Here is a 23,533-nt window from a genome sequence, read left to right as displayed (position 1 = left end):
GCATTCTAAGAACTCTTCCTCCATTCCACCCTTACCGACTTGAGTCTGCCAGTCAATGTGCATGTTGAAGTCCCCCATGATTATTGCCGTTCCGTTTTTACACGCATCCCTTATCTGCTTGTTTATAGCCCTCCCTACCTCAACATTATTATTTGGGGGCCTATATACCACACCTACTAGTGTCTTTCTCCCTCTACTATTCCTCATCTCTACCCATAATGATTCCACGTTTTGTTCCTCAGAGCCTATGTCATCCCTCAGTACTACCCTGATATTATCTCTTATTAATAGCGCGACCCCACCACCTTTTCCTTCCTGTCTATTCTTCCTAAACGCCTGATACCCCTGGATATTCATCTCCCAGTCCTGGTCACCTTTCAGCCACGTTTCTGTAATGGCCACTAGATCGTACCCACTCGTGCTGATTTGCACCATCAACTCATTTACCTTGTTCCGAATGCTTCGTGCATTCAGGCAAAGTGTCCTTATTCCAGCTTTTATCTGGACCCGCTTTGATGAGTCGCGAACACCCTCTCCCTCTACTCCCTTATCTAAATTACCGCCTTCATTCACTTGCACCCTCTCCTCTACCATTAATTTTGTAATTCCCCTTACCCCTGCATCCTCCACCCCATCAATTAGTTCCTTGATCCTAGTCAACTCTTCTAGCTCCCCTCCCCCCAACCTATCTAGTTTAAATTCTCCCCAGTAACCTTAGCCAACCTACCGGCCAGGATATTGGTCCCCGTGTGATTCAAGTTCCACCCGTTTTTTGTATACAGATCACCCCTGCCCCTAAAGAGGTCCCAATGGTCCAGGAACCTGAATCCCTGCCCCCTGCACCAGTCCCTCAGCCACACATTCATCTTCCACCTCACTCCATTCCTGCCCTCACCTTCCCGTGGAGTTTGCATGTTCTCCCTGTGTCTGCATGAGTTTCCTCCGGGTGCTCCGGTTTTCACCCATAGTCCAAAGATGTGCGGGTTAGGTGGATTGGCCATGCTATATTTCCCCTTAATGTCAGGGAGATTAGCTAGGGTAAATGCATGGGGTTACAGGGATAGGGCCTGGGTGGGATTGTGATTGGTGCAGGCGCGATGGGCCGAATGGCTGCCTTCTGCACTGCAGGGTTCTATGTTCTATGAACTCTGCTTGAGTCAGACCTATGTCACTCACGTAAAGGGAAACTTTCTCCGTTTAGATTAGGCCATGAGATAACCCACAAAACAATAGGAGGAGCTTTATTCTGCATATAATTATGCAAACTACACCTGTGAGTGCTTGATGCCAACACTGACTCACCAAAGTGGAAAGTGTTCCATTCCCCAAGAAAAGCAGTCACCATTACAAACAGAAAAGTTTTTGTTTAAAAACACAAGCTTGGATGATCACGTCAGAATCGGTTCAATTTTTGGAGTTGTTAGGGCCCTAGACAAATTACGTTAGGATGCCAGACTAGGCGCCAGCAATTTTTCTATTTTGGCATAAATGTGAAGATAGGATGCTTCATTCCAGGACTAATTCCACTGACAAATTAGGGATTTTTAATAGTAAAATCTAACAAATGAAGCAGCTTAACTGTTAATAGTTGAACAACATTTGAAAGTGAAAGGAAACTAATTTCTAATTAATCACTGTTTCAGTTCCAAATAAGCAACATTCCTCTTACAGATGTAAATGCCAGTTAAATACTGTTATCAACCATTAATATACTTGCTACATTGAGAGTCAACAGTCTTGAAGCTTTAAGTGAAAATGAGCCTCAGGCAGCTTGGATGAGAAAAATCCCAGGATGAGATTTTCTGGCCGCGCTCGCCCCAAGGCCGGAAATTGCTGCCCAAGGTCAACGGACCTTTAAATGGTCTGTCAAAATTTCTGTCCTGCTCGCTATAGTTCCCATGACGGTGGTGGGGGAGAGAGGATTCCATCCTCAGTCTTCAAATAGTTCTCAGCTAGAATTGCAAAAGGTACTTTTCTGCTACAGGCTTAGCTTTGCACATAAAACCATATCATCACATGACCCTGTCAATCACTCTAGTCAGAAATCCCATGGGGAAACTTAAGTAAATAGAAGTCCATTAGCGCTATCAATGTACCAAGTACCTAGCTGAAATTAGTTTTTAACTTGCTTTTACAACCCTTGAGCTAAATGTTTGCCAGACACACTGGCTGCCTGCAGAATAAATCTGAAATTTTAAACATAAATATATATTTATAATCCATTGCAGTATGAATTTTAAAATTCATTTATGGGATGTGGGTGTCGCTGGCTGGGCCAGCATTTATTGCCCATCCCTAATTGCCCTTGAACTGCTTGCTAGACCATTTCAGAAGACAGTTAAGAGTCAACCACATTGCTGTTGATCTGGAGATACATGTAGGGCACACCAGGTAACAACAGCAGATTTCCTTCCCTAAAAGACATTTGACAATTAACAATGGTTTCATGGTCATCATAAGACTTCTCTAATTCCAGATTTTTATTGAATTCAAATTTTTCCATCTGCCATGGTGGAATTTGTTCCCAGGTCCCTGGATTACTAATTCAGTAACAATGCCACCATCTCCCCATGAAAGAGTTGAATGAATATGCACCATTAAGACGCTCCCTTAAATGGTTAAAACCCATTTACTGGAATAAAAACCTAATTTGGCTGCCTTGTTTTCTCAGACGAGGTAATCATATCAGTGACATGAGCAAAACTTTTTTAAAATGTTTCAGGAAAACGATAAAGTGTTGTGATTGAGAAGCACTACTGTAGAGAATCCCCCTTTTGTTCAGTTAACTGGGGACATAGATGTAACACAGATTAAATAGCCTGAAGATGGTATTTCGGGTTACTGTGCTGAAAGAATGGTCATTTTTCTTTTTAGAATTTCAGACCTCATTGAGAAGGAGACTGAGGAGTACCATAAGGCTGACCCTGATCCTTTTGATGATAGACACCCAGGTAAGCTTAACCTCTTGCATTTCAATAGGTGTAGTGGCAACAGCTGACCCTCCGACCAAATCTGAATAGTGTTATTTGAGAAGAGATCTGCCATTGAACTGGGCAGCAATTGCAGAGACCAACAAATAGGGAATGTATGCAAATAGATGTGATCATTTTGGTGCCCAGATCCAACTGAACCTTGCATATGACAAGTCACTACTGGGACAAATGTTGCAGTTGGTGCTCGGTGACATATTTAGCTTGGAATAGCAATAAAAGTTGAGCTACAGTGCTGTCTTCAGAAAACAGTAATCCTGACCATGACTGTTAACATGGCTCCATTTAGAATTGTAGAATCCCTACAGTGCAGAAGGAGGCCATTCGGCCCATCAAGTCTGCACCGGCCACAATCCCACTCGGGTCCTATTCCCGTAATCCCACATATTTACCCTGCTAATCCCCTGACATTAAGGGACAATTTAGCATGGCCAATCAACCTGACCCGCACATCTTTGGACTGTGGAAGGAAACTGGAGCATTTGGAGGAAACCCACGCAGACACGGGGAGAATGTGCAAACTCCACACAGTGACCCGAAGCTGGAATTGAACCCTGGGTTCCTGGCGCTGTGAAGCAGCAGTGCTAGCCACCTTCCTGTGAATGAGTTGAATGAAAATGCATCATTAAGACACTCTCTTAAATGGTTAAAACCTATTTACTGGAATAAAAACCTAATTCAATTGCTTTGGTTTCTCAGACTAGGTAATCATACCAGTGACATGAGCAAAACTTTTAAAAAATGTTTTGGGAAAACAAAAAATAGTGTTGTGATTGAGAAGCACTAACGCAGAGAATCCCCCTTTGTTCAGTTAACTGGGGACATGTTCCTGTTCACTTGGTGGCTATATGGTTTCCAGAGAGGGCATATGTTTAGTGTGTGATTTCAATTGGACTCATTGCAAAACTCCAAGTAACCAGTTGTATAATTGTGCTGCCACTCCATTATTTCTGAGTTGCCATTGGTAGCAATCGTAACTATTCAAGGAAAGAGGGAGAGAAAAAATGGGCAACAGCAGGCTATTTGGCTCGACATCAATAATAAGGAAATCAGTTATTAGAGAATTTGGTAACATGGCACTTCAAGAATCCTAATACTGATCAGATTTAACAGATTTATGGAAGGGAATTAGTTTTTGAAGGTGTAGCTAGCATGGTAGGTGAGGGGAAAACCAGCTGATTTGAATTTTAAAAAAAAAATTTGATAAGGTGCCACCCAAGTGTTACACAAATAAAACTCATGGTAATATTGGCATGGATTAAGGATTGGTTAATGAATAGAAAACAAAGTAGGATTGAATGGGTCATTTTCAGGTTGACAGGCTATAATTAATAGGGTACCACAGGGATCAATGCTTGGGTCTCTGCCACTTAGAATCCCCATCGATGATTGCTACTTACAATCCCTATCAATGATTTAGATGAGGGAACTGAGAACAATGCATCCGAGTTTGCTGCTGGTGCAAAGGTTAGGTGAGAGATTACAAGCAAAAAAGTTATCATTTAAAAACACAAGCTTGGATCACAGCAGCAGGGACCCTGGTTCACTTCCAGCTTCGGGTCACTGTCTATGTGGAGTTTGCATGTGCTCTGTGTGTCTGTGTGGGTTTCCTACGGGTGCTCCGGTTTCCTCCCACAGTCCAAAGATGTGCAGGTTAGGTTGATTAGCCATGTAAAACTGCCCCTTGGTGTCAGGAGACTAGCAGGGTAGATACATAGGGTTTACTGGGTAAGAACTTGGGTGGAATTGTTGATGGTGCAAACTTGATGGGCCAAATGGCCCCCTTCTAAACTAGTGGTTCCCAAAGGGTGCGGTGCGTCACACTGGTGCGGCGAGAGAGGATGGCAGGTGTGGCGGGAAGATTCAAGAACAATCAAAGAAACATTTAAACATGGTTTAAACAAGCATTGTTTTATACTTTCTGGATGTCCCATGATATTATAAAGTAGTTGTGTTCTATGTTATGAATCCAGCACTGCTGGGAGTTGTTTTTTTTGTTTTAGAATGTATTTATCAATAAAAAATTCGATGTGGCACGAGCAAATTTTTATTCCGAAAGTGCGGCCCAGTGAAAAAAGTTTGGGAACCACTGTTCTAAACTGTATGGATTCTATGAGAAAGAGGTTAGGGAGAATGCCGATGCTGCAATTAGGCGAGTTAAGTGAGTGAATAAGAATGTGGCAGATGGAATATAATGTGGAGAAGTGTGAAGTTAGCCAATTGGTAGGAAAAAAGTGGAGTATTTTTAAATGGTGAGAGATGGGAAATGTTGGTATTCAGAGAGAAGTGGGTGCCCTTGTACACAAATCATAAAGATAACATGCAGGTGAAGTGCACGCTGAAGAATATGAAGTGTCTGTTCACCTTTAAAACAAAAGGATGGGAGTGTAAGAGTAAAGAAGTTTTCAATTATATTGTGAGAATTGTGTATCCTCCCCTTATCTAGGGAGGGGTATACTTGCCTTAGAGGGAATGCAACAAAAGTTGCACCAAAACTATTTCTGGAATGTGTGATTTGTCCTATGAAGAGAGATTGAGTCAACTAGTCTATATTCACTCGAGTGAAGAGCGAGGGGCAAACTAATTGAAACATACAAAGTTAAGGGGTTTGACAAGGTACATGCGGGGAGGATGTTTCCTTTGGTTGGATTGTCTACAACTCGGGATCATAGTCTCATTCAGGATTGAACAGGAGAAATTTCTTCACTCCATTGTGAATCCTTTGAAATTCTCTATCTATCCTGGGGGCTGAAAATGTTCAGTTATTGAGTATATTAAAAACCAATACATTGATTTTTGGTTACCAAGGGAATCAAGGAGTGTGGGTAAGCATTGGAAGATGATTTGAGATTCAAGATCATTCATGGTCTTATTGAATGGTGGAGCAAGCTTGAAAGGCCTACTCCTTTATTTGTGGTTTGTGTTCTGGGAACTAGTACTAGCAGTGCAATGAGATCCTATGTGGAATATGTTAGGCAGTGAGGTACTTTTTAAGTAATTACTGAAATCTCTTGCTCAAGAATGATCACCTGTGCTGCTGGTTCCTAAGCCATGAGCCTCACCCAGTTGGCTGCAAACTGAAAGTGAGTTTGAAGGGATTCATCTGGCTAAGACCCATTTTGTTTCACAGGTTGCATTGGTAATGGTATAGTATAACTGAAATGCATTCATTTTCCTAATGTTAGGGCTCTGGACTAAAATCCCAAATTACATTAGGAAGCCAACAATTTTTCTACTTTGGTATAAATGTAAGGATAGGATGTTTCACTCCAGGTTATATGGTTTCCAGAGAGGGCATATGTTTAGTGTGTGATTTCAATTGGACTCATTGCAAAACTCCAAGTAACCAGTTGTATAATTGTGCTGCCACTCCATTATTTCTGAGTTGCCATTGGTAGCAATCGTAACTATTCAAGGAAAGAGGGAGAGAAAAAATGGGCAACAGCAGGCTATTTGGCTCGACATCAATAATAAGGAAATCAGTTATTAGAGAATTTGGTAACATGGCACTTCAAGAATCCTAATACTGATCAGATTTAACAGATTTATGGAAGGGAATTAGTTTTTGAAGGTGTAGCTAGCATGGTAGGTGAGGGGAAAACCAGCTGATTTGAATTTTAAAAAAAAAATTTGATAAGGTGCCACCCAAGTGTTACACAAATAAAACTCATGGTAATATTGGCATGGATTAAGGATTGGTTAATGAATAGAAAACAAAGTAGGATTGAATGGGTCATTTTCAGGTTGACAGGCTATAATTAATAGGGTACCACAGGGATCAATGCTTGGGTCTCTGCCACTTAGAATCCCCATCGATGATTGCTACTTACAATCCCTATCAATGATTTAGATGAGGGAACTGAGAACAATGCATCCGAGTTTGCTGCTGGTGCAAAGGTTAGGTGAGAGATTACAAGCAAAAAAGTTATCATTTAAAAACACAAGCTTGGATCACAGCAGCAGGGACCCTGGTTCACTTCCAGCTTCGGGTCACTGTCTATGTGGAGTTTGCATGTGCTCTGTGTGTCTGTGTGGGTTTCCTACGGGTGCTCCGGTTTCCTCCCACAGTCCAAAGATGTGCAGGTTAGGTTGATTAGCCATGTAAAACTGCCCCTTGGTGTCAGGAGACTAGCAGGGTAGATACATAGGGTTTACTGGGTAAGAACTTGGGTGGAATTGTTGATGGTGCAAACTTGATGGGCCAAATGGCCCCCTTCTAAACTAGTGGTTCCCAAAGGGTGCGGTGCGTCACACTGGTGCGGCGAGAGAGGATGGCAGGTGTGGCGGGAAGATTCAAGAACAATCAAAGAAACATTTAAACATGGTTTAAACAAGCATTGTTTTATACTTTCTGGATGTCCCATGATATTATAAAGTAGTTGTGTTCTATGTTATGAATCCAGCACTGCTGGGAGTTGTTTTTTTTGTTTTAGAATGTATTTATCAATAAAAAATTCGATGTGGCACGAGCAAATTTTTATTCCGAAAGTGCGGCCCAGTGAAAAAAGTTTGGGAACCACTGTTCTAAACTGTATGGATTCTATGAGAAAGAGGTTAGGGAGAATGCCGATGCTGCAATTAGGCGAGTTAAGTGAGTGAATAAGAATGTGGCAGATGGAATATAATGTGGAGAAGTGTGAAGTTAGCCAATTGGTAGGAAAAAAGTGGAGTATTTTTAAATGGTGAGAGATGGGAAATGTTGGTATTCAGAGAGAAGTGGGTGCCCTTGTACACAAATCATAAAGATAACATGCAGGTGAAGTGCACGCTGAAGAATATGAAGTGTCTGTTCACCTTTAAAACAAAAGGATGGGAGTGTAAGAGTAAAGAAGTTTTCAATTATATTGTGAGAATTGTGTATCCTCCCCTTATCTAGGGAGGGGTATACTTGCCTTAGAGGGAATGCAACAAAAGTTGCACCAAAACTATTTCTGGAATGTGTGATTTGTCCTATGAAGAGAGATTGAGTCAACTAGTCTATATTCACTCGAGTGAAGAGCGAGGGGCAAACTAATTGAAACATACAAAGTTAAGGGGTTTGACAAGGTACATGCGGGGAGGATGTTTCCTTTGGTTGGATTGTCTACAACTCGGGATCATAGTCTCATTCAGGATTGAACAGGAGAAATTTCTTCACTCCATTGTGAATCCTTTGAAATTCTCTATCTATCCTGGGGGCTGAAAATGTTCAGTTATTGAGTATATTAAAAACCAATACATTGATTTTTGGTTACCAAGGGAATCAAGGAGTGTGGGTAAGCATTGGAAGATGATTTGAGATTCAAGATCATTCATGGTCTTATTGAATGGTGGAGCAAGCTTGAAAGGCCTACTCCTTTATTTGTGGTTTGTGTTCTGGGAACTAGTACTAGCAGTGCAATGAGATCCTATGTGGAATATGTTAGGCAGTGAGGTACTTTTTAAGTAATTACTGAAATCTCTTGCTCAAGAATGATCACCTGTGCTGCTGGTTCCTAAGCCATGAGCCTCACCCAGTTGGCTGCAAACTGAAAGTGAGTTTGAAGGGATTCATCTGGCTAAGACCCATTTTGTTTCACAGGTTGCATTGGTAATGGTATAGTATAACTGAAATGCATTCATTTTCCTAATGTTAGGGCTCTGGACTAAAATCCCAAATTACATTAGGAAGCCAACAATTTTTCTACTTTGGTATAAATGTAAGGATAGGATGTTTCACTCCAGGAATAATTCCGCTGACAAATTAGGGATTTTTTAGAGTAAAACAAATTTTATTTCACAATACAATTTAAATATAACTCTAACAAAATGAAGCAGTTTAACTCTTAACAAAAGAACAATAGTTCAAAAAAAAAGAAAACAACTGTAATTTCTAACTTAACACTTTCAGTTCTAAGTAAGCAATGTTCTCATACACTTAAAGTTTCAGTTATTTGCTATAAGGGGTGTAATCAGTCTTGAAGCTTTCAGAGCAAGATTGAGTTTCAGAGCAGTTTGCAGACCTGTCTTTAAACAAACCCCAGCCACAACTGAAAGCTGTTCTGCTACAGATTTAGCTCCTCCCTTACTACCTTACCACATGACACTGTTAATCAACCTAATCAAAAACCCCAGGGGAAATCTTCATCTATAAACAAAATTATCTCTCTCATAAGTAAACACTTTATGGCTGAAATGAGTAGTTATCCTGCGCTCCCAGCATCTGAGCTGTATTCATTCCATAAATACTGACTGCCTGTAGAAAACAGCTGAATTTTAAAACATTCTCCTTAAACATTAGAAAACAATATCAGTTATGCTAACAAATTACTGCATTATCTCAACTTGTATAGCTGCTCTGCCACTGGTGCTTTGAAACAACGCACCTTTCCTCGCCCCCTAAGTGGAGTATGAGTAATTGTGCAGTTTTTTCAAAGACTAGGCCAGTGGTCTCCTCCTGTGCTGTGCTGTCTGCTTGTCTGAAAAAGAGACAAATCTTACAGAATCCATCCAACTTGAAACATTTTTAAATTTTAAGAAGTTGCTGAACTCTCTCATCAGTCCAAAGATGTGCGGGTTAGGTTGATTGGCTATGCTAAAATTGCCCCTTAGTGTCTTGAGATGCGTAAGTTAGAGGGATTAGCGGGTAAATGTGTAGGGATATGCGGGTAGGGCCTGGGTGGGATTGTGGTCGGTGCAGATTCGATGGGCCAGATGGCCTCTTTCTGCACTGTCGGGTTTCTATGATTTTCTATGATCTGGAAATGTTACTAATCAATTTCTGGGCATTCTTGCAAAGGTATCACTTCTGCCTGAGATTGATGTGAAATATCAGGTTGACCCCTACATGAAACTCAACTGACCTTAACCAATAGTTATTAAGCTTTGATTGCTGGAGTCTAATATGAAAAATGTGCTAGTCTTTGCAATGTGCAGATAATATGGGGGTTTTTTTTCAGGTCGAGCGGATCCAGAATGTAGACTTGGACATCTGTTAAAAATACTCTTCAAAAATGATGATTTTATGAATTCGGTATGTATGTCTATTGCTAAATAATGCGAATGCAATGAAGAGCAAACTTGGGCAGAATCATAGATGAGGCGCAACTATTCCTTTTGAAGTCCAAATGCTTCGAACCATAGAATGTTACATTGCCTACTTGGGTGGTGGAAGCAAAGATGATCAATAATTTCAAAAGGAGATTGGATGATACTTGAGAAAGCTGTGGGCCTGGAGCAGGTGTCTGAAGCTGATTGGATTGCTCTACAGCATGCCGGCCTGGATTTGACGGGCCATGTAGCTTCTTTCTCAGCCATTCTGATTCTCACAGCACAGAAGGAGGCCATTCATTTCATTGTGTCTGTGCCAGCTCTTTGGTAGAGCAAGCCAATTAACCCCATTTGTCTGCTCTTTCCCTACAGTTCTGTAATTTTCTTTTCAAGTATTCACCTGATTCTCTTGAATGATAATCTGCTTCCAACACCCTTACTCTCCTTGTAACCTAACTCACATGTCAAAGCTCATCTACCTTTGATGGAGCTGTTCTAGGATGCAGGTGATTTCCAGTTTGCAAAATCAGTCAAGGTAAACCGATCAAAGTAACCACATTCTATTGTGTAGGTAGCCAGATTTTTTTTAAACCATAGGACAAATTTTTTTAATTTGGGAAACTGATTATGCTTTTGGTTTTGATGATAAGGTGAAACAGTAGTAATTTTACTTGCTTTTCCTTTGAACTTGTAGTGGGGGATAGTTCTGTGATTGGAGGGGTTTGCAACCTTGCCTCATAGGGTAATGGGTGTTGATGGGGACACCATGGTGCATATGCGTAGTAAACGACTAACAGCCATAGCCCCCCCTCATCACAGAAAATAATAGTTTGACAGCAAAATAGGTGTTTCAATGCTAGAAATGTTAAATCCAACGACACAGTGGAAGGAAGTGAATTTGGGTCTCTTCTTTTCCTCTGATATCACACTCAGCCTCTGTTCCAAAAAGAGAATGAAATCGCTTGAGGATCCTCTTTGGCCTGCTCTCCTGTTCCTCCTAACCAGCCAATCTAAAGCAGCATTGATTGATCCAAGTGCACCTGCACCAGTTCCCATTCCAAACACACCCCCCCCCCCCCCCAGTGGGGTGGGTTAATGATCAGCACTGAGGATGGATGTCTGGGATTAATAGTACAGGTGAAAATCCTGGCATTGTGAGGGAATTTTATATCGTGAGCTTGTAGATTTTCTCCGTGGAAGGATCAGGAGTTATCAATTTAAAATTATAATTGAGTGAGGCAGGGTTAGGAATTTATATTTATGCCCTTTTTTGGGTAGTGGATTGCTTTACCGTTGAGAGTAGTTGAAGCAGCAACCACTACATTTTTCATAGGAGGGGTAGAGGACACTTGAAGAGGAAGAAGAAACAGGACAATGGGAGAAGAGTAGGATGTTGAGATCAGTTTAGTACAAGGTTTGGATCAGAAACCCCAAAGTATGTTTTGAAACCTGACTAGATCCCAACAGTTTTTTCTATTTTGGCATTAGTGTGGGAATAAGGAATGGGATTTTCTGGCGAAAATCGCCCCCAGACCAGAAAATCCTGCCCGCGGTCAACGGACCATCACATGGTCTGCCCCCCACTTGCTACGATTCCCATGGCAGAAGGGATGGGAAAATTCCACCCAAGGTGTTTCACTCCAAATGTGATTGACACGTTAGGAAGCTTTTATTAAAACAAACCTTACTTAACAATACAGTTTAACTATAACAAATGAATTAGCTTAACTTGTACCAATTGAAATACTTGAACATAAGATACAATTCTTAACTGCTAACCTACCTCTAATTAGTTCCAATTCAAGAACTATTTCTCATAGATTTAAACTCTTCAATATCAGTTAGCAGCACACAAGCTTACTGTCTACTTGGGCTGCCAGTCCTCGAGCCTCCAGGATACCTGTGGGGAGAGAGACAGACCGAGCTGTTTCTCCTAGCAGATCCCAAACAGTAGCCGAAGGAGAGCGAGAGACACCCCTTTCTTCTTTCAGGACCTGGGCAGTAACTGCCTGCTTTTTGCTGTAAGCTTAGCTCCTCCCCTTAAGCACATAACTGACAATCAACCTAATTAAAACCCTACTCTGAAACCCCATGGGGAAAAGGATAAATTTTAAAAATGCACCAACTCAGATGAAAACAAACCCATCCCTAGCTAAAATCGATCATTAGCCTGCATTCTCAGCATGTGAGCTGCCTGGCTTTGCAGACAATTCAGCACCATGTAAAATGAAGCTGAATTTTAAACCTACTCCTCACAAGAAACATAAATACTTTTCTTAATGGGATAGTATCATCCCAACATAATGACCAAATGGCTAATTGCTGCTGTAAATGTGTGGTCTTACACAGAATGCAGCTGCATCCAGGAGTGACTACATGAAAGGTAACAACTCCATTGAATGTTTTCTGCTTCACATCATTCTGGATACTGAACTGGGGATACCTGGCCTCGCTAAAGTAAATAGTAACGAAGTACAATCCCTTGCACCAACTCTCCAGGCTACTGCTTGGGACCACAGCTCCTGTCATTGGTATGTCTATGGGAATTAAATTTGTTAATACAATTTTACATGGGAGCGTAGAAATTGTTAGTAGAAAACAGAACATTGTCTACCTAGTTCAATTCCTACTATCCTGGTAGTCACATGATACAATCAATCTTGCTCACTTAGTTTGCCATGATGTGGAGATGCCGGCGTTGGACTGGGGTAAGCACAGTAAGATGTCTCAGCAGGTTAAAGTCCAACTTAACCTGGTGTTGTGAGACTTCTTACTGCACTTAGTTTGCAACAGGCCTAGACTTGAGAATATCCCAAAATGTGGAAATTTTTGGGAACTATAGATCCAGTGTGACCTGTTCTCTCCAAGCATGCTACAGTCACGGATGTCAATTCTCACATTCATACTGTGCCCCATAAAATTTTCCAAAAAAATTCCAGATAATTTTTATTCAAGTGAGTGAACACTATCTGCTTCCACTGTAACTCTGAAGGTCACTCTAGATTGACCACTTGTTTGTTGTTTGTAATTAAGGACCCCACGCATCCCAGACATTCTCTCTCCCACCTTTTGCCATTGGGGAAAAAATACAAAAGTCTGAGATCATGTACCAACTGACTCAGAAACAGCTTCTTCCCTGCTGCCATCAGACTTTTGAATGGACTTACCCTGCATTAAGTTGATCTTTCTCTACACCCTAGCTATGACTGTAACACTACATTCTGCACTCTCTCCTTGCCTTCTCTATGAATGGTATGCTTTGTCTGTATAGTGCGCAAGAAACAATACTTTTCACAGTATACTAATACATGTGATCCAATCAAATTCACAGAAACAATATCCTTGAGATCCAACTATGAGCATAGGAGGTCCAAGTTGGGGTGGGCCTCCCGGTCAGGAAAGCTGAGGGTGGAGGTTGGTGATGTGGGTTCAAGGAGGCCAAAGGTTTCTGGAGAATGAATATTGCTGCTTCTCCAGCTTGTAAGGTGTGCTGAAAGAGACATTTTGGGGAGTTGGTAGCTCCTGCCTCAGGGCAGCATGTTGCACAGTGGCTAGCAAAGAGCCAGGGATCTGGGTTCAATTCCAGACTTGGGTGACTGTGTGGAGTTTGCACGTTCTCATCATGTCTATGTGGGTTTCCTTTGGGTGCTCCGGTTTCCTCCCACAGTCCAAAGATGTGCAGGTGAAGTGGATTCGCCATGGTAAATGCGTGAGGTTGCGGGGATAGGGGGAGAGACAGATGTGGATAAGATGCTTCTCGAAGAGTTGGTACAGACTCAATGGGCCTCCTACTGCACTAAAGAAAATAAAATAAGAAAGATCAGTTGCTGGAAATCCAACAAGCCAGGCCTTCCATTGCTTGCTGATAAATTCAAGTTCCTGCACCAGTGAAGTCACTGGGCTGTGACTTTGGTATGTTAATTAGGCCTTGTCTATCTCTCATGGCCTGGTAAGACTTCAGGGGGCAGGAATGAGGTTGGTGATCCTGATGTCTCCATGTTCAGTAGAGGTTTGGGGAGTGTGGGGAAGAGTGGGGTGTTAAAATTGAGGCCAGTGATTCTGCAGATTAGTTTTAAATTTACCACCATTCAAGCACAGGCCATGTCTTCCAGTTCAGCTGTTCTAGATATGATTAAACAACTGTTCATGAAGTTTACATTTCACAGGATTGAATCTCATGCTGCCTTTAGCTAATAGAATGGAGAGGGTGTGAAGGAGTATTTTACAAAAAGTTCTATACTAAGCCACTGTGCCATTTGTTTGTGAGCAGAAAAACATACGCTTGTTTCCTTTACATATTTTAATTTTATTTTTCCTCATTTCCTCTATCTTTGACCCCTGGACAGTTGGTGAATACGTACGTGATGACCAGTAGAGATTCTTCAGTCAACACGTCAGCGTGCCGTCTCCTGTTGGATATCATGCCAGGACTGGAAACTGCTGTTGTCTTTCAGGAGAAGGTAGGAGGATGCTGATGAGAGTGAGGATGTTCGCTTATTGGGCTGTATCCAGTTTATGAAGTATTAAAATGGTGAACTGGCCGTACAGTCATCAAGTTAAGTGATGAAGGGCACAGCATTCAGCTTTATCATATACTGGATTAATTGAAGCACCCACATCTGTAGCATTGTTGATGACCATTGTGATGTTAGTATACCTTTAAGAGATTTCTTTTTAAATCATGCTCTCTGCAGCTTTAGCTGATATCATCGTTGCTGGCTAGACTGGAGATGTCCTTTTATTGCTGCTTAAAACGAGGGTTTGTTTATTTTTTTACTGTGGGATCTTTTATAGCTCTGCATTGTTAGGAGAAAAACTGGTTGGCAGGTCAGGTGACAGGAGCTCTTTCATTTTCAGTTCTGAACTGCATGTTTGAGTGTTAGTTTTAGAAGGGACAGCAAGCTTAAAAAGAAGTCGCTCGCTCTCTCTCATTGGAAATTCTGCGGGTTAGCTGAAAGCTTTCCTGGAGTAGAAAATCTGCTGTTGGTGGCTTGACCAGAGTCTACCTGGCGTTCCCTGGAAGCTGTTCTGGGTGTGTCAAGAGGATTAGTAGAACTTACAAGACTGAGAGTTTTCAGTTCTCCAACCAAAGGACTCCATTCCAATATCACATGAGCTTAGTCTTTGCTGTGTTGAACCTGTTTCAAGGGTTTTGTTTGATTGGAACATTTTAGATATTTGAGGATTATACATTATTGTGTTTGTTTTGTTTTTGTTTCTAATTGAAAAAAATTATTGCCAGTTTTCTTTCCATACATGTTAACTATATTCTTAAATAAACTTTGTTTGATAAAAAGCTCCCTAGTGAGTCATTTGAATCATGCCTGAAGTGAAGTATATCATGCTTACCCTGGCCAAATTCAAGGTGCAAAACCTATGATCCAGACCAGCTCCATAAAGCACTTTGGAGTTTCTGACCTGAACCATAACACCATCTTAACCTCTGAAGCAGTGCCACACATCACTCCCCCACTTCCAGAGCCTGCTTCACCATCAATGTTACTATGGCTGATCTACCTCAACTCAATTTCCCACACTTATTCCCAAATGCCTTAAGCCAACATTCATTTTCCCATTTACGTCAGTTAATTTTCAGTGTTAAGTCATTTAATGAACTGTGGGAGAGAATTTGTTGACTAAGGCGGGAGAGAACTCTTATTCATTGCTGCTGTGCTGTTCTCTCTTTAGGAGGGGATTGTTGAAAACTTGTTCAAGTGGGCAAAAGAGAGTGATCAGCCATTGAGAACCTACGCCACTGGCCTCCTTGCTGGAGCCATGGAAAACCAAGACATTGCTGCCAACTACCGGGAAGAAAACTCCCAGATGGTAAGGAATGTGATACTGCTGCTTTGAGGAAACCCAGTGTTTGTATTTGGGGCGATTCCAGAAATACATTGCCAGTGGATTCGCCATATTTGAGCTTTGCTGGTTATCTCAAAATCCAAAAGCCAAATAAAATTTGGAACTAGGGTTAGAGAAATGTTTGGTTCCATTGCTCGTCTCCGAACTATCCTTTTCAAAAAGCAGTTACGGGGAAGCTACATGTGAAAATACAGATTAGCAGAAGGCTCTTCGGACCCTTGAGCCTGCTCCGTCTTTCAGTGAGATTATGGTTGATCTGATTGTGGTCTCAATTCCATATTCTACCTATCCCAATAGCTTTTGACTCCTTTGTTAGTCAAGAATCTATCGATTTCTGCCTTTAAAATGTTCAATGAATCTGCATCCACTACTATCTGGGTTAGAGTTCCAACAACTCTCAACCTGCTAAGAGAAAACATTTCTTCTCATCTCTGTTTTAAATGGGAGACCCTGTCTCTCCCAAGAAGAGGAAACATCCTTTCTAAGTGTCAAATTTGTGTAAAAACTGGAGTAAATCCCACTGTTAATTTCAGTGGGACTTTCAAAATGAATCTCCTACACTCTGTGCACTGCAGAGTGCCCTAGTGTGAATCACGTTTTTTAAAAAAAACGGAACGGGACCTATTCCCGCTGGAGAGGCCAGCAACATAGCGCTGAGCAGGCCACTGCGCATCCGTTGATCTGTCAGCACCAAGATCGCTGGCCTCCCTCGCTCTGTAACTACCAAATGCAGTGTGGCAGCAGGAGCCCACACACCCCACCGATCTTCACCCCACAGAGGACCTGTCCCTTTGACACAGTCTGATACCTGGTGGGTGGTGCCAAGATGCCCCCTGGGCATTGCCACTTTACCCATTAGGCAGTGCCAGGGGGCCAGACTGGCACTGCCAAGTTGGGAATATCCACCCCCCCCCCCCTTAATTCCAACCTCCTGGGGGGGCTCAACGGCCTCCCTTCATTCCAGTGGAGTCGGGCCACCAGCTCCCCGCAAGTGGTGAGCTATTGTAATCCCCGCTGGGGTGAAACACTCCTGGTGGGGGCGGAGGCACTAGCGGGCCTAGGGTTACATGCTAATTCTAATTTCCATAAATTATACAGCTCCATGCTGATTTCTGGTGCGGAGCTGATGGCACCAGAAATCCGGCGGTCAGAGGCCTGGGCGTGGGGAGCCTGCGAAATGGCCTCCACTTGAGTCTCCCATCTGGGAGAATCGACTCCATGGTCTCACCAACACCCTGTACAACTGTAGCAAAATATCCTTACTTCTATATTCTATTCCCCTTGCAATGGAGCAACATTCAATTTGCGTTCCTAATCACTTCCTACATGTGTGCTAACTTTTGTTTTCATACACCAGGATGCCTAAATCCCTCTGTCCCTCCTACATCTCACAGTAAGAAGTCTCACAACACCAGGTTAAAGTCCAACAGATTTATTTGGTAGCAAAAGCCACTAGCTTTCGGAGCGCTGCTCCTTCGTCAGGTGAGTGGGAGTTCTGTTCACAAACAGGGCATATAAAGAAACAAACTCAATTTACAAAATAATGGTTGGAATGCGAGTCTTTACAGGTAATCAACATCATGGCCTCCTATATCTGCCAGCTCTCTCCATTTAAATAATATACTGCTTTTCTATTCTTCCTATCAACAATGGCCAAGTTCACATTTTCCTACATCATGCTGTATCTGCAAATTTTTGCCCACTCACTTTATCTATGTCCCTTTGCAGATTTTTTAATATCCTTCAGAACCTACTTGCCTATCTTTAGCAAACATACATTCAGTCCTTGCATCCAAGTTATTGATGTAAATTGTAAATAGTTGAGGCCTCAGCACTGATCCTTGTGGCATTCCACTTGTCACATTTTGCCAGCCTGAAAATATACACTGATTCCTATTCTCTGCTTCCTGTTAGCTAACCAATCCTCTATCCCTGCAAATATGTTATCGCACACATCATGAGCTCTTATTTTATGCAGTAACCTTTGATGTGACACCTTATCAAATGTCTTGAAAATCTTGGGACAGCATAGAACATTACAGCGCATAACTGGCCCTTCGGCCCCCGATGTTGCGCCGAGCAGTGAAACCAATCTAAAGCCCATCTAACCTACACTATTCCAATATCATCCATATGTTTATCCAATGACCATTTAAATGCCCTTAATGTTGGCGAGTCCACTACTGCTGCAGGCAGGGCATTCCACGCCCTTACTACTCTGAGTGAAGAACCTACCTCTGACATCTGTCACATTGTAAGAAGTTTAACAGCACCAGGTTAAAGTCCAACAGGTTTATTTGGTAGCAAAAGCCACACTATATTCTTCACTTGGAGCTGAGAAATGACCCAAATTTAACGATCTGTCACATTGGCAGGCTACCCTTTCTCCACATTGCTTGTTACTTCCTCAAGGAATTCCAATAAATTAATCAACATGATACCGTGCCAGGTGGCATGATAGCACAGTGGTTAGCATTGCTGCTTCACAGCGCCAGGGACCTGGGTTCGGTTCCCGGCTTGGGTCATTATCTGTGTGGAATTTGCACATTCTCCCCGTGTCTGCGTGGGTTTCCTCCGGGTGCTCCAGTTTCCTCCCACATTCTGAAAGACTTGCTGGTTAGGTGTATTGACCTGAACAGGCGCCGGACTATAGCGACTAGGGGAATTTCACAGTAATTTTATTGCGGTGTTAATGTAAGCCTTGTGACTAATAAACTTTAACTTTTATGATTTCATTTTCACAAAACTATGTTCACTTTGCTTGATTGCATTAGATTTACTAAGTGCCCTGCTGTAACCTCCTTTAATTGATTGCAGCAATTTAACTATGCCAAATGTTGCGCTAACTGGCCTGTAGTTTCATATTTACTGTTTCCTTTCTTGAATAGAATCACATTTGCTGTTTTGCAATCTGATATAACCTTTCCAGAATAAATGACTGTTCCTGCTGTCCACCACCATTGCCTCCACACTGTGTTGTCTTCACAAGTGCAAGGGAGGTTTAGTTTTCTTTTCCTTTTCTGATGGGTCTCCTTGGGTCATTTCTCAGCTCCAAGTGAAGGTACTTGCCCACTCTCTGGCCTCTACTGCTTTTCAGGAAGGTTCCAGAGAAGAAGTGGGTGGCTCTGACAATCAATGTAAATATAAAAAACTTCCCAATAATCCTCCCAAGCCGTTGAACTCTCTCTCCATGTTTCCCTTATTCCAGCACAAATTCAATCTTGTGAAGTTGCAAGTCTAACCCCATGTCTCTGCAACACTATATTCTGCACCCTCTCCTTTCCTTCTCCCCTATGTAGTCTATGAACAGTATATTTTGTCTGTATAGCAAGAAACAATACTTTTCACTGTCTCCCAATACATGTGACAAATCAACTCAAATGTCTTTTTTGTTGCTGTGTAAACCTGTATAAAAGTCATCTGTTAAGTAAGTTGCTGTGATATAAACCTCTGACTCTATATGTTTCAAAGTACATTTGATTACAAAGTAAAGATTTGTAAGCGCTCAAGGACGAGCATTTATTCAGCCTGTATGAGATGACATGGTGTCTATTTTATGCCTGAGTATTTATAGTGTGAAGGAACATAGGTGCGTATATTATGCATTAGAAGGAACATCTTCAGTAGGCCCAATGGTTGACTATGCTTGGATTAAATGGAGGAGACATGGACCATTTTGGCAACGGCCACCTGCAAGCCACCAATTAGACTCCTGCAGTGGCATAGTTAATGTCAATAAGTTGGGACAGTTAACTTGAGCACTGGTTCATATCATCACACTTGCTGTTAGGATGAGGAAGGGGTGATGCTGACAGTCTGACCAGTTAATATGGTTTCTGCTTAAGATTCATAAGGGCCTTTGACAGCTGTTGAAGAAATAGTGCAAGTTTTCTCTGTAGCCCCACCCCCCCACCCCACATCAAAGCTCCAGCATCTATCCCTGCAATTATAATGGAACTAATTTTGAAAAACTTCCACCATTTGATGGAATTCCGACTTTTGGATAATGGAATCTGTCCAGTTTTTTTTCTGACCTCTGCCTCTCCTCGGCTGCTGCCACCTTCAATGCAATCAAAGCTGGGAGGAGAGAGTCTCAACCTGGAAATCTCTGCCTATAGCGAGGCTGAGAGCAGAGGCCCAGGGAAATCACTACTCTGCCTTATGCAACCCTGGTCTTAGTTGTGGCCCCTAACCCACCACTCTGATGGAGCGCAGGCTCAGCGGGCAGGGAACAACCAGAGGCTCGCCCCTTGTACTGGAAAGGTGCCAGTTTTCGGAGTGTCTCTACTTTATTCTCTGCTTGTTGAATTACAATAACAGTAGGAAAATATCACCAAAAGGGAACACAGTATGTGCTAGGATCAAAAACCTCTGGATTTTCAGCAATATACATTGGCAGCTTTAAGTCACGGTGGTATAGCCTGGCCATGAAGGGGCAACAGAGTGGCTCAGTGGCACAGTTGAGCTGCTGAGTGAATGCGTGGGGAGGGGCCGGGGCTTTGAAGGACAGCAGAGTGAGTGAGTCAGCTGGAAGAGGTTGGGAAGAGGACGTGTGTGCGGTTGGGGAGAGGGGCTGATTACAATGTGGGTGGGTGGGGAGTCTGCCGTCGCGAAAGGGATGTGGAGACTTTGGCTAAAACCTGAGTACATAAAATAATTTTTTTACAAACTTAAAAGCACAAGACTTTCATGATCCACACACTTTACATACTGAATGTTACTATGCTGCAATATCCCTGTTTTGTTTTTGCCGGTGTCAGGGGTCACATTAATTTTCAGGCGTTATGTTTCTATCCCTTTGTGGGGATATTTGTCACCCATCCCTAATCGCCCTTGAGAAGTTGGTGGTAAGTTAAAATGGGGTCACATGAGGTAATAGTTTGCAAAGCATTGCTGAAGTCCTTTGCTTGCCTTCACATGTACACAATAATCCAGGGCGTTCATGTTCTGTTGTTAGTCTAGACTTCGAATCATATCAATGTCTTCATCCTGTATTAAATGCACTAAACTGCATTAAATGCTGAAGTCACTTTGGTGATTTGATACAGATGCATTGGTCCATAAACTTGACAGTAATAGAAGGGAAACAAAAGGAAAATGCTTCTTCCCACTCAAAGTCTAATAATTTCACCTATTTGAAGTGACCTAGAAGTATTTGTATTTTGCTACAAATTTAAGTGCTATAATTACATGATTTCATGTCACAAAAAAATTCAGTCCCTTTTTTGTCCTCTGCCACTCTCATCCTTGCAACTAACCTTCCTTCCTTTACCTAATGGTGTCAATGTAGTAGAGTGTTGGGATAGTAGGCCTCACTGTAGTTCAGGCCAGATTTTCTGCATTTCTTCTTTCACTGCTTACTAGAGGGGCTTTTCAGTGAAATAAAAGCAGCAAATACTTGCTCAGACAGTCAGGTACTATTTGTGGAGAGAGAGAAACTGATCAGCCCAGTGGCCTTTCATCAAAACTGGAAGGTGCTAAAAGTGAACAGCTTTTAAACAACTTTGAAGAGGAATTTGTATTTTGGGAGAGGGTCATAAGAACATAACATAAGAAATAGGAGCAGGAGTAGGCTATGTAGCCCCTCAAGCCTGCTCCGCCATTCAATAAGATCATGGCTGATCTGATAGTGGGTTCAGTTCCACTTACCCGCCCACTCCCCGTAACCCTTAATTCCCTTGATGGTTAAAAATCTATCTATCTGTGACTTAAACACATTTAATGAGGTAGCCTCTACTGCTTCATTGGGCAGAGAATTCCAAAGATTCACTACCCTCTGGGAGAAGAAGTTCCTCCTCAACTCTGTTCTAAATTGACTCCCCCATATTTTGAGGCTATGCCCCCTAGTTCTTGTTTCCATTGTAAGTGGAAATAACCTCGCTGCTTCTACCCTGTCTAGCCCCTTCATTATCTTGTATGTCTCTATAAGATCTCCCCTCAACCTTCTGAACTCCAATGAGTACAGGCCCAGTCTACTCAATCTCTCCTCATAAGCTAACCCCCTCATCTCCGGAATCAACCTAGTGAACCTTCTCTGTACCCACTCCAAAGCTAATATATCCTTTATTAAATAAGGGGACCAAAATTGTACACAGTACTCTAGGTGCGGCCTCACCAGTACCCTGTACAGTTGCAGCATGACCTCCCAGTCAGGAGTAATTAAGTGACAAGTGATGATCAATGGTGAAGTAGAATGCTAATGAGAAAAGTAAAGAAGGGTTGGAAACAGTGGCATAACAGAGGGGGGAAGTAGGGGTGTCATGGCGCAGGAATGTGACGAGGTAAATTCCAGGGATGTGGGTTACTCCACCGGTGGTGCATCAATGAGCAATTCTCATCCCAAGCCCAAAACACACCCCCATCACTCGATTGGCCCTAGTGCAGCCATATCCATTACCAGCAGCTGCCCGATAGAAAGTAAGAAAGATGGTTTGGACTGAAGCCATTAAAGTCAACATTGAGGCCAGTAGGGTGTAAAATGCTTCGTAGAATGCTCAAGTTTGCATTAAGCTTCTTTAGAACAATGCTGGAGGCTGAATTTGGAGAATTTAAGTGAAACCCCTTTTCCTAGGTGACCCCTGTGGTTGCTCTCTGGAGAATTTAAATCCTCAATACAAAGGCAAGTTCTTTTGATTCTAAAGCAGCATTGACCATTGGGAATAGAGGGATACAAACGGATGGTCTACTTAGGAACACATGATCGGTGCAGGCTTGGAGGGCCGAAGGGCCTGTCCTGTGCTGTTTTGTTCTTTGACCACAGTATTGAAATTGGTTTAAAAATGAAACTGATTAATTTTGTGATTGTTTAGAAATTAAACCAGGGGCCGCCTTCCTCTTATTTATGTGCAGTATTAACGATCCATTTCTAACTTGCGTAAAGGTGCCAGTGATGTTGCAGCGCTTGCGAGATTTGCAAATACAAGACTTGGAAAACAACCAGAAGATGAAGTGGCAGAGGCCACACTTCACACCACTACTTCCAATGGATGAGGAGGCGGTGGACATGGACTATGGCGATACATCAAAAGCCGAAGATGGTGAGAACTGCACTGACGATGTGTCCTTCCAGATTAATTCCTCTCACAAAACCAGCAGCAGGGTCAACTCCACTGTCAAGAACACAGAACGTGAGGATGGAGTGAAGGGGAAGAATGGGCAAAGGACTGAGATGGAGAATGTAAGGAAAGCAACTAAACAGAGACTCAGCTTTAGCAACTTGGACCCTGAACGAATATGCAACGAGCAGTCGAACAGCTGGTCAGAAATGTCATCTTGGGTGATTGGCAATAATTATAACCTTTTCCCTTTGACCTCTGCTATTGAGCAAAGGTTAATTCTACAGTACTTGACGCCCTTGGGGGAATATCAGGAGGTGAGTAATGAGGCTGACTTAAAACAAAATTATTCTTGGGATTTGGACATTGCAAACATTGGGTTATTTATTGTTCATTCCTAATTATCCCTGAGAAGTTTGGTGCAGTTTGATACAGTTGAGTGGCTTGCTAGGTTCTTCCAAAGGCAGTTAGAAGTCAACTATGTTTGCATAGGATTGGAGTCACATATAGGCCAGGTTGGAACAGTAGATTTTCTCTCCTAAAGAACATTGATGATCCAATGGATTTTTACAACAATCCAACTGCTTCATGATCACTTTTACTAATGTGTTTAAAAAG

At 42.2% G+C, this 23,533-nt stretch overlaps 1 protein-coding gene across 4 annotated transcripts in view; it reads left to right on the top strand.

Annotated features, from left to right (window-relative positions):
• dcaf1 (ddb1 and cul4 associated factor 1) overlaps positions 1-23,533 on the top strand; it is a 102,455-nt gene that overhangs the window by 19,570 nt on the left and 59,352 nt on the right. For all 4 annotated transcript variants that reach the window (XM_078209365.1, XM_078209366.1, XM_078209367.1 and 1 more), the window contains 5 exons: positions 2,875-2,951; positions 9,908-9,981; positions 14,345-14,458; positions 15,687-15,824; positions 22,741-23,232. In XM_078209365.1, coding sequence (XP_078065491.1) covers positions 2,875-2,951; positions 9,908-9,981; positions 14,345-14,458; positions 15,687-15,824; positions 22,741-23,232 — 895 coding nt within the window. The remainder of the gene's footprint in view (positions 1-2,874; positions 2,952-9,907; positions 9,982-14,344; positions 14,459-15,686; positions 15,825-22,740; positions 23,233-23,533) is intronic.

Source organism: Mustelus asterias, chromosome 3 (genome assembly GCF_964213995.1).
Source record: "Mustelus asterias chromosome 3, sMusAst1.hap1.1, whole genome shotgun sequence".
NCBI lineage: Eukaryota > Metazoa > Chordata > Chondrichthyes > Carcharhiniformes > Triakidae > Mustelus > Mustelus asterias.
This window is presented reverse-complemented; position numbering and strand designations above follow the sequence as displayed.